Source organism: Centropristis striata, chromosome 21 (genome assembly GCF_030273125.1).
Source record: "Centropristis striata isolate RG_2023a ecotype Rhode Island chromosome 21, C.striata_1.0, whole genome shotgun sequence".
NCBI classification, from domain to species: Eukaryota; Metazoa; Chordata; class Actinopteri; order Perciformes; family Serranidae; genus Centropristis; species Centropristis striata.
Genome location: NC_081537.1, coordinates 3,907,768 through 3,919,931, shown reverse-complemented (window position 1 = coordinate 3,919,931; position 12,164 = coordinate 3,907,768). Strand labels below are relative to the sequence as shown.

At 36.3% G+C, this 12,164-nt stretch overlaps 2 protein-coding genes across 2 annotated transcripts in view; both read right to left on the bottom strand.

Annotated features, from left to right (window-relative positions):
• Window positions 1–1,948: 1,948 nt before the first annotated feature.
• Window positions 1,949–10,309, bottom strand: LOC131959597 (zinc finger protein 37-like). The gene is made up of 7 exons (XM_059324808.1): window positions 10,204–10,309; window positions 7,997–8,199; window positions 6,902–7,003; window positions 6,700–6,795; window positions 6,417–6,527; window positions 5,720–5,843; window positions 1,949–4,521 (listed from the first exon to the last, which is right to left on the bottom strand). The coding sequence occupies exons 1-7, from the start codon at window positions 10,229–10,231 to the stop codon at window positions 2,615–2,617; spliced, it is 2,571 nt and encodes an 856-aa protein (XP_059180791.1). The 5' UTR covers window positions 10,232–10,309; the 3' UTR covers window positions 1,949–2,614.
• Window positions 10,310–11,789: 1,480 nt separating this feature from the next.
• Window positions 11,790–12,164, bottom strand: part of kdelr2b (KDEL endoplasmic reticulum protein retention receptor 2b) — a 12,045-nt gene continuing 11,670 nt past the window's right edge. Inside the window, exon 5 of the mRNA XM_059325325.1 lies at window positions 11,790–12,164. This exon is cut by the window's right edge and continues 870 nt beyond it. The gene's annotated coding sequence lies outside the window, so the exon portion shown is untranslated.

Below are 12,164 nucleotides of genomic sequence, written 5' to 3'. Positions count from 1 at the left end.
GAAGGAAGGAAGGATGGATGGATGGATGGATGGATGGATGGATGGATGGATGGATGGAAGGAAGGAAGGAAGGATGGATGGATGGATGGATGGATGGATGGATGGATGGATGGATGGATGGATGGAAGGAAGGAAGGAAGGATGGATGGATGGATGGATGGATGGATGGATGGAAGGAAGGAAGGGTGGGTAGGTAGGTAGATAGATAGATAGATAGATAGATAGATAGATAGATAGATAGATAGATAGATAGATAGATAGATAGATAGATAGATAGATAGATAGATAGATAGATAGATAGATAGATAGATAGATAGATAGATAGATAGATAGATAGATAGACTATTACAGTGTAGCAGCAGCATTACACACAGAGACAATAACAACACAATTAAATAAAAATAACAACCTAGGCATACTTCAAGCAATAAAATATGAAATACAATTTAAAAAAATAAAGTGTCTAAAGAAGGAGTATGTATTAAGGAGTAGAATTCCAGTGCAGAATAAATATGAATATACAGTATAAAAATATTTAAAATATTGGTGCCATGAAACAAATAAGGTTCAATGAACAGTGTGCATAAAAAACACATAAAGTGCATAGTATATTATTAAATGTCTTTTTCTATTAGATTGTTTATTTTTTATCTTTATCTAAAAGGGAAATATTTTGTGTGCAATTTTTGCAGTAGGCTGTAACAAAGAAATTTCCCTGCTGTGGGATTAATAAAGTCAAATCTAATCTAATCTAATTTATATTTATATATCGTCACACTGTTAAAATAATCGCCTAAGTCATTTTTTGTCAGAATTGCTTTGTTTTTTTTTAACCTAAATCATCTCCTCATTGCCACCTATGGTAAAATCACCTACATCCTCAGTTGATCAGATCATGTGATTTTACCCCTTTAAGATAATGGCCTATGTCAAGTGTGTGACTTAAGCAGATTTATTATGCCTAAGTCAAAATAAAATGTGACTTAGGCAATTTTTTTAACATGCCTTTGTGACTTCAGCAGGATATGGTAACACTTTATTTTGAAGGTGTCTACATAAGAGTGACATAAGCGTGTCATAAACATGACATGGGATGTGTCATGAACATTAATGGGACTTTGAAGTAACATTAATGCTCATGATACTTGTCATGTCATGTTTATGACAGGCTTGTGTAAAAAGATTTACTGTTTTTGCAGTGTAAAGTGTAACTGGGTTCATACAAAATTGGCAAATAATGTGACCTGTAGTCTAATAAATGTATTCCTTTGTGACATGAACTTACTGATAGTTGCATAAAAATAAAGACAAAGGTTCCATTGAAGTATCAAACTCCTTGATTTTATTTTAACAACACTGTGGATGCATTGATACAGCTCACTAGATAATAATTAACATGATAAGAAAATAATCAATTCTTAAGTAAAAGCGAATTAAAAGGTTAGAAATTAACAACAAATACAAAAAACATTCAATGTAAGTTGAGGAAAACAAAACAACGACTGAGCAAATTGCAATGAGTGATGAACAGACATTCTGTGACATCATCGGATTTGCCTTAAAGAGTCGTGAACAAACTGATTATTGCATCTCAATAATATCACTGGACTCATCATGGACATTTTTTTGTTTCATTACCAAAACTGATGCAGTAGACCAGATATAGTTTTATTTCCTCTACACCAGGGGTCTCAAACTTGTGGCCCGCGGGCCAATTGTGGCCCTCGTGATGATATTTTGTGGCCCCCACCTTGATATGAAAGTTTAATGTGAGTTTTATATGAATGGCACTTTACTGTGTTGTGTGTGGAAGGGCCCTTTAATTACTTTTTTTGCAGAGATTTTTCAGATTTTGCAATGTGAGTTACAACATTTTCAATGCAATCTTTTGTGTTTACTGTTTTTTGTGTGATTTTATCTGGTTTTTGTAAAAAATAAAAAAATAAATAAAAAATTGTGTTTTTGTAATTTTGTGTACGTATTTTGTTTTTTAACGTGTTTTTTGTATATTTTTTTGTGTGTTTTCAGTGTTTCAAAATGTTGATCCAGTAAGTCAAAATCACATAATAATAATAATCTTTTTTTTTTGGTCATTTTTGGTGTGTCTCTGTGTGTTTTTATGTGTGTTTGTGTGATTTTTGTAAAAAAAAAAAAAAAAGAAAAGAAAAAGAAGTGTATTTTGTGTGTTTTTTGTGTTTCAAAATATTGATCCAGTAAGTCAAAATGACAAAATAATAATCAGTTGAGGTTCTGCTGAAAAAGCTGATACCAGCATGGCATGGTGATCATTATTTAAGTTGCATATACAGGCAGATTTTAAAAAAAGAGTCAAAAACCAACAAAATAGCCCCAAACTCCAAAGGGTTAATGTCGAAAATCCTGAATTATCCCTTTAACCCATTGACGCCTAAAACTTCCTGTAAAACCTCTGGGCGATTTTAAAATAAGCCCCTAAAACCTGAAGTTTTTCTGGAAATTCAACAGAAGTGTCAACGCTTCTACTAAATAATAGATTTTTCAGCCTCTGTAGCAGATAGAAATGAAATTCAAAAAGTATTTGAGAGCTTATACAAATACTACAAAACAACGTAAACGCTTTCCAGGCTTCAATGGGTTAATTCGTAACAAATGTATGTACAAGTTTCTTGTGTCTTCTCATGCTGTGGACTCTGGGGAAAGCCTTGCCGCAGATATGACAAACAAAGGGTTTCTCTCCTGAATGTGTCTTAGCATGTGTGTTGAGATAACACATCTTAATAAAGCCTTTTCCACAAACGTCACATTTATAAGGCCTCTCTGTCGTGTGATGTAACAGGACGTGCTTCTTCACTTCCGGGTTTGATCTGAAGTGTTTGTCACATTCAGGTATGGTGCATTTAAAAGGTCTCTCTCCCGTGTGAATTAATTTATGCCTGGAGATCGTAGACGAGGAGAGCATCTTCCCACAGTACGGACACGGGTGACGGAACAATTCCTTCAAGTGTTTGGTCCGCTGGTGTTTCTTCAGAGCTCCTTTCTCTTTAAACGACTTCTCACACTCGCTGCAGGAGTGGTTCTTCTTGTTTCGGGACTCGCCGTGGATTAGATTGAGGTGGCGCAGCAGGTTGGACTTCTGGGCGAAGGTTTTCCCGCACTCTGCGCACAGGAAGGGTTTCTCTCTGGTGTGGACTCTCTGGTGGGACGTGAGATCTCCGTCGTTTCTGAACCTCAGGCCGCACTGAGCGCACTGGAAGGGCAGGTGCCCCGTGTGTTTCCACTCGTGCGGGATTAAAAACCGCAGCTGGGACACGACTTTGGTGCAGTAGTTGCACTTGAACGGCCGGCTGATTTTATGCACGTTCTCGCAGTGTTTCACCAGGGGCCTGAAATGAGGGAAGGTGTCCTCGCAGCGGATGCACTGGAACAGCGTGTGAGAAGCTTTGTGCCTCGCTAGCGAAGCGGCGTCCTGCAAAACCCTCCGACACACGCTGCAGTAGAGCTCGTTGTGGGTCAGTTTGTGCCGTGCGAGCGAGACCTTGTACCTGAACGCCTCGTCGCATTGGTCGCACCTGTACAGCCCCTTGGCGTCTTCGGGCTTCTGCATGTCCACCTGCTGCTTCCCGCACTCGAAGCAGGTTCTGCTTAAATGCAGCTTAAAAGAAGAAAAGAGGTGGAAGCGGCTGTCGCATTGGGGGCAGGCGTAGTCCTCGTTGGGGAAATGGGTCTTCATGTGAGATCTGAGGCCTCGATCCACGTGCTGCTTGCAGATTAAACACAGGAATTTCTTCAGTTTTCCTGGAGTCTTTTTGGGAGCGCTTGGTTTATTGTTTGAGACGTCCTTCTGTCTGCAGATCGCCGATTCGTTCTTAGACCGTAGAAAATCGGGGGCTTCATTTGAGCCGCTAGACAACGAATCACCGTGAGTCGGACTACAGACCGGAGTCCCAAAGAAAGACCCGTCGGCTGAGTAGCTGCTCCATGAATCAGCCAGACTATGAGAAGATTTATCAGAGTAGTAAGACCAGGAGTCTTCCTCGCTGCTGTTGTTAATAGGAGCCATGTACGAGTCGTCTTCCTCGTTGTCTGAGACGTGTAAAAGAGACCAATCGGAGGGTTTTGTCCTCCTGGATTTGGAGGCGGTGAGTGTTTCTTCACCAAGAGCTTTTTTCTCCTCCAGCAGGATCTTTTTCATCCTGGTGCCTCTGTTCTTCCTCACAGGTCGAGACGGAGAACGCAGCGGCGCGTCCAGTCGCTCCAGCTGAACGTGACACTGTTTCAGGAGGCCAGGAGCGTCTTCTAGTCGATTTTCTTTTTCAATCATTTCCAAAAGCACCTGTGTGTCACTTTCAACTATTATCTTACTCTTTGTTTCTTTTATTTTCATCTGTGTTGTAGAAGACAACGTCAGAGATTCCTTCTCTAAATCTGAAGAACATGAGAGCACATTATCCAGGGTTTTGGTTTGTGCTTTATCCGTCTCGTTTCTTTCTACAGTAGGAAGCTTCAGGGCTGAAATAATGAAGGTGCCCTCCAGAGAGCCATCTGAAAAGAGAAAAAAACACTGCAATTAGACGGTGAAAAGACTAAAACTTAATTTTCATGGTTAAGTGATTAACATGATTAAATCAAAGCTCTGCAGGGAGGAATAAAACATTGGATTCATACTCCTAACAAAGATTTGTCCACATTTTCTTTAGTCTGTAACACTTGATGGATGAAGAACTTGTACTTTTTATATTTAATATCTAAAAAAATTTGAATTGATATCTGTGTTTCCTGCTAATGAGCTAGTCTCTGGAAGATGGAAAATGTTCCACTATGTTCATCAGTTGGTTGGTTGGTTGGTTGGTTGGATGGATGGATGGATGGATGGATGGATGGATGGATGGATGGATGGATGGATGGATGGATGGATGGATGGATGGATGGATGGATGGAGCGATAGGTGGATGGATGGATGGATGGATGGATGGATGGATGGATGGATGGATGGATGGTTGATGGATGGATGGATGGAGCAATAGGTGGATGGATGGATGGATGGATGGATGGATGGATGGATGGATGGATGGTGATGGATAAATGGATGGATAGATGATGGATGGATGGATGGATGGATGGATGGATGGATGGATGGTGATGGATAAATGGATGGATAGATGATGGATGGATGGATGGATGGATGGATGGATGGATGGATGGATAGATAGATAGATAGATAGATAGATAGATGGATAGATGGATAGATGGATAGATGGATAGATGGATAGATGGATAGATGGATGGATAGATGGATAGATGGATAGATGGATAGATAGATGGATGGATGGATAGATGGATAGATAGATAGATAGATAGATAGATAGATAGATAGATAGATAGATAGATAGATAGATAGATATCCAAATCAGACCGCTGTAAGTTAACTTACTGCAGTTTGATTTGGTTTTGAGTTGGATTTTGTAGTTATTGCAATTTTTATACCATTATTTCTCTGAAATAAAGCAAAATTGAAATCTAAAACTTTGTCACAACATAAAACAGACATCAAGGAGTTCATTTTTAGTTAGAACTCAATTTCGCCCAAAAATTTAGTTATTGCAGTTAGACTTTGTAGGACATTATGGTTATCTCTGGTTGCAGGATCCAGTCCAACGTTGAGGAAAATACCAAAATCAAAAATGACAAATCAAATAAAGCCACAAGTTTTTCAAATTAATTGGGAAGCGTGAAGCCTTACAGTTGTAGTCCAGCTGTCTGAGGTCTTTGTGATACTGCAGCAGCGTTCTGAACTCCTCGTGTTGAGAGACAGGGTCCAAACACTCATCCACAGCTAAGGACACCTCACCAAACATGGAGGCAACCTGAAGGAGAGAAACAATATATATATATATATTGAAATTCATATTTCATTTTTTCTAATGGGTCTATAATAATACACTGTGTACACATTTACTACCCTTTCAGATCTGACACTACACAAAAACTAAAAATGCATCAAAATCAATTTTGTTCTTAATTTTTGACATATCCAAGGCTGTGATAAAAATTCAATGCCCCAGCCAAAAATGATTTATTATATGGAAAAGAACTCAATTTTTGTGTTTTTTTACATAAAAAATATCAGTGACAGTCAATATCGTGCAGTCAAACTGGCATTTAAAGGGTTAAAATGCCCAAAATGTTTAAACATTTGGTAGTTTTGAGCAGGGCGGAAGTTCTTTAAGAGGTTTATGCAGAAAAAAGTAAAAAAAAATATCAATCTGTAAAGTTTTTATCGCGTTTTTTGGATGTGGACATTTTCAGCCCAAAGAGTCTGAAAGGGTAGAAATTAAAGTGGGCCCAGAGGGTTAAATGAAATGTACCTGTATAAAAACACTCAAAGCTAGCTTGCAATATCAGAATGACCATGAATTTTCTATATAATCTTTATGTACCTGTTGGAAGGTTTGAAGAGGAAGAAACTGTTCGAGTCTGGACAGAAACATCAACATCAAGGAGGTCAGAGCATCATCATATGAGGGACCAAACTCTTCAGGGAAAACGTTCTGAAAGATGTTTTACATTCAGTTTTTACAAAATCTGGAGAAGACCTGAAAATAGGGCTGGGCGATATATCCATATAAAAAATATACCCGACAGTTCTGTGTGTGTATGTGGATGTCTCTATCTTTAGTTTTTCACAAACAGAACAACTTGAGGAGCAACAAAGAAACTCACCTGAAAGAAGTTTTCCCTCTCATCTGGATTTTTCAGCAACTTTTTAACCAACTCCACAAAGTCTAAGTGTGCCACTTCCATAGTTGCAGCACCAGCCTGCAGAACAGGACATGAATATTTTGAGAAAATGAGCAGATAAGATTGTCAGCTGTGTTTAAAGACACCTTTATCTTTTTTCAAATAAAAAACATTTTAAACTCACATTCATAACCCATGTCTGGATTAGCGTCTGCACTCTGTCCAGGTGTGTCTGAAGCAGCTCAGCGTCAGCAGCAGCTTCACTCCGACACAACTCCAGAAGGAGCTAAAACATAAACGCAGCAGTGTTTCACATCCACAGAGGCAGAAAACACAAAGTTCAGGCAAGTATGTAAGCTTCAGTAGCATGACTACATTAATATCTATTATTATAAAACCAGTGTCATTTTTCTGGGAAGAGGAAAATGAGATTAGTTCAATTCCTAAAACACAGTTTTAGTCTTTAATGAATTTAAAACTTGGAAGATTCAGACACTAAAGCAGTCTCACAGTCACTCTGTACTTGGGTTGTCAAAAGTATTGATACTCAAAAAAGTATCGATACTAAAACGTTGTATCCAGATACGATACTCAGTATCGTGTTAGCTAGCAATTAAAGGCTGACGTCACGTTAATGATTATAAACAACGTAAATAAATAAATCAGGCACGTAGTTTGCTCATATTACGTTAATTGACACAGTGTCAGTATACATCAGCATTAAGAGTTAATAAGTTTACATAAATGTTGGTGACTGAAAAGTGTTATTTTCTCTCTTGAAGTCCCAGAATGAAGCAGAGAAAAGTCGACTTCTCAAGCTTGCCTAATATTGTGCACAGCATACAAAATATTGTTCTAATTGTTATTGTTTATTGTATTTATTTATTTTTTGTACTACCTCAGACCTGAAGCTTGTTATCATAGTTGCAGTTTCTTTTTGCACAACTGTTTTTTATTATAAATATTTAACCTGTGGTTCTGTTCATTTTTTACATGTTGCATTTTTCTTGTTAATAAAAATATTTCTGTTAAATTTTGGGGTCTTTGTTTTTATCAGGATGGTATCGAAAATGCTATCGAGTATCGAATATTTTCCTGAGTATTGGTATCGGGTTGAAAATTTTATTTTTATCATGACAACCCTATTATGTACTGAATTTAAAAAGGTTTAAATCCATCAGCAAATGCAAACAAAACACACTGTGTTAAGATCAAACACAAACACACACTCCAGCAGTGTTTCTATGATGATTATTATTAGTGGTTATTAATGGACTACCCGTGCTCTCAGCCCCAGGATCAGCTGGACTTTCTCAGAGGGGGTGAGTAGCTCTGGAACAATGTCTGTAACCATGGAAACAAACTCCTCCAGCATCCCATAATCAGCCACAACTTTCTGCTGGACGGTCTGCCACATGGCTGCTGACACCAGTCTGATGGGCGGGACCAGGAGTCTGAGAGCGGAGAGCGGCAGAGGGCTACCTGGAGGGAAACAGCAGCAGGTTATTTTAACACAAGCAGCATAAACATTTATTACAGCAGTAGTTCTCAAGCTTTTTGAGTGTCGACCCCCAATCTAACATCATGTTGTCTCACTGAACAGAATCTCACAGTTCACATCAGACAAACTCAGTTGATACGAGGAATTTTGGACAAATAATGAAGCAGACAACAACTAAAACATCTCTCTGTCTGTGCATTTATATGTATATTTTTTTATATTTTATTGTTACTTTTAATCTAAGTCCTTTGCTATCAGTTTAAAGGTCCATTCTGACCTCCTGAGTGTGTAACAGTCAGCTTCAAGACAGAGACTCCTTGGAAAGTAACAACTTGATACTTTGGGATTTGTCAGAAAAGACACAAAGTGACCAAAAAAAGAATTAAATTGACCGCAAAATGACAAAAAATGATCAAAAAAAGAGACAAAATGACCAAAAAATTACATCAAATTAAGCAAAAAAAGACTCAAATTTAACACAAAATGACAAAAAACGACCACAAAAAGACACAAATTGATCAAAAAAGACACAAAATGACCCGAAAAAAACCACAAAATTGCCCAAAAAAGAAACAAAATGACCAAAAAAAGACACAAAATTACTAGAAAAACCACAAAGTGACCCAAAAAAAGACATTAAATGACCAAAAAGACTAAAACACATTAACACATGAACACTTTAACACAGTGGAGACAGAGCTGACTTCCAAAATGATTTGGCGACCCCCAGAAATCATCTTGGGGACCCCAATTGGGGTCCAGACCCAGGAGTTAGGATGAGAATGGCTGTATTACAGCATTAGTTATTTGGTTTGGATTTTATTTTAGCTAAAAACATTAACAGATACTGAATCAGCAGCAGCATTCATGAACACATTATCAGCAGCACTAAGGACTAACTTCTTATATATTTACTATTCAGCAGTGTTGGGGAGTAGTGAATAGGGTTGTCAAAAGTATCGATACTCAAAAAAGTATCGATACTAAAACGTTGTATCCGGATACGATACTCTTTTTCAAAAGTATCGACTCTACCGTCTGTGTTTGACCAACAATGAAAATATGACGTCAAGTCCCAAGAAGCTATGAAAATAAATGAGCTTTTTCAACAATGTAATGTTCATGTTAACTGGTGTGGTTAGTGTCAGTTTATTGTTTATAGTTTATAGTTTATAGTTTATAGTTTATTGTTATGTGTGTAAAGCATAGCCAAGGAAGGAACACTTAAGTTAAGTTATTGTTATTTTTTTATCAAGCTTGCCTAATATTGTGCACAGCATACAACCTCAAAATATTGTTCTTATTGTTATTGTTTATTGTATTTATTTATTTTTTGCACTACCTCAGACCTGAAGCTTGTTATCATAGTTGCAGTTTCTTTTAAATATTAACCTGTGTTTCTATTCATTTTTACATGTTGCATTTTTCTTGTTAATAAAAATATTTCTGTTAAATTTTGGGGTTTGTTTTCATCCTTGTGGTATCGAAAATGGTATCGAGTATCGAATATTTATCGGTATCGAGTTGAAAATTTTAGTATCGTGACAACCCTAATAGTGAACTAGTAGCTCAACTACATTTAGCAGCAAGTTGCTGGTAGTTTATTACTTTCTTTGCCATTTTTTGTGTAGTTAAACTACTAAAACTACAGACTCTAATTTGGTGCCATAAAAGGAAAGGAATGTTGTTGTTTTTTAACTTTAATTGTCATTCTTTTTCAATTGTCCTTTCCCACAAATCCCATTTAGAACATTTAGGAAATTGTTTACTCTGACAGTATTTTGGTCAACAAATCTGGACTTACATTTACATTGATGTTAGGCTACTCTATAGCGTATATTTAGAGATTTATTGGACAGAAATTAAGCTCATCCAGCCAAGAAGATGCACATCGAAATGTATTTTTTATACAGTTAGCTGCATTAACTAGCTATTGGCTAAACGTCAGTGTTTCCAACGGTAGTAATTAATGAACAATTACTCACAATTAGCATTGGAAACGTTTCCTTCCATGCTGTTTATCCCATAGACTGGATATAAAGAGGTTGATCCACTGCTCTCATTTGTTTTGCTACTTGAAAATGACAACGCTTCCTTCTTTTTCTTCTTCTACGAATTCTGCTTTAGCGGTTGTTGGCAACCAGCGGAATAAGCGCACTAGCGCCACATTCTGCCCCAGAGTCTAACTGCAGTAACTACACCAAGGGTAAAACTGAGAAAAACTGCTTTAAAGCTTTTTAACATTTTTTAACTGGCCAGCCAAATTGGTTATAGGTTATATATATAGGTTACTTATATCTACACACTGTAAAAAAAATAAAAAAAAATTAAATGTTGCTTTTACAGAAAAAACTGTCAGCTGTGGTTACCAGAATAATTCTGCAAAAATACAGTACAAATGTAAACAACTTTACAGAACAACTTGTACATTTTACTGGTATTCAGTGTACAATAAATAATAACTGAATGTTAATTTACTGGTATTCAACGCACAATAAGCAAAATCTGCATGTAAATGTTGCATAAATAATTAGTATAAAAACAGCATCATCCTGTTAAATTAGCAGTAAAGGACGCTATAATCTACAACTGAAAACTCAAAATATATATTTTTTTTTAATTACTACATTTTTAAGATGTAAAATAAGATGAGATGAGATAAGATGTGATTGTTCTGTCAAGATGTTGATATATGTACTGTTTTTTTTAATGGAAATATTCTGGTAACCACAGCTGCCAGTTTTTTTCTGTAAAAACGGGACATTTTTACAGTGCGTGTATTGATGATGTAATATTTATGCTAAAAAATCATGATTTATTTGACCTTTGACCCAAAAAAATGTAGCTACTGCACTCTGGTTTTGCTGTAAAAGGTTCTAATAGTAAAACACAAACAGAGTGCAGTAACTACAATGTTGTTGTCTTCTTTCAGCTTTTATATTTTGTTTCAGTGAATAAACATTTTCAAATTGATTTTCCTATCAGTGTATTTAAGTGTTTAACAACTCTATTCAAAGATTTGTGTATTTCAGACTTAATATTATAAAGTAATGCTATATTTTAGCCTTAATATAATTTTATCTCACTTTTTTACTTCATCACTATCTAGATAATAATTTCCCTTCCAAATAAACTCACAATTTCTATTATCTTTGTTTAAATGAGTATATTTATCCAAAGCAGACTGTGGTAACTGCAATTACTGCTTTGTTTTGAGTTGGATTTTGTGGTTTTTATATATTTATTTCTCTGAAATAAAGCAAAATTGAAAACTTTGTTACAAGATAAAACAAACATCGAGTTAAATTTTAGTTATAAATCAATTTTGACTAAAAACGTAGTTACTGCAGTTAGAATTTGTAGGGCAGAATAAAAATCTTCAACAAACTCTCTGCATATTATCATTCTTCAGCTTCAAACATGTTGAATTAAAAACATAATTTGGCTAAAAAATGTCTCATATCACTTTTTCTTGGCAGACAAACTTTTAAAACTTCTTAAATTAAACTCTCCATCCAGCTGCAAATCAACAGAGAACTCTTTAATTAATCGTCACCACAGCCTTGAGACGGATGTTTCCCATAAAATCTTTATTTGTGGTGGCAACATCATGCAAAAGCTCTGGAAAAAAAACGAAAAGGAAACTTGGAATGATGCATGAAAACTGAAAGAGAAGCAGATATGTCTTCAGAACTATTTCTGATTATCTGTAACAGCGTCGGGAGGATTGTGCTCACCTGCCACGGGGAGATTTATTTCATTCTACTGTTAAAAGTATCCACAACTACAAACTGTTTATTGGAAACCAGGAAGACGATAAAACAAATACATCTTCACTTCAAAGAAAAACCCAAAAGACTTCCTTCTGTAAAACCAGTGAATTCACTCATCTCAAACATTTAATGGAGCCATAATGGAGACAATAATGTATTCTTACAGGTGATAT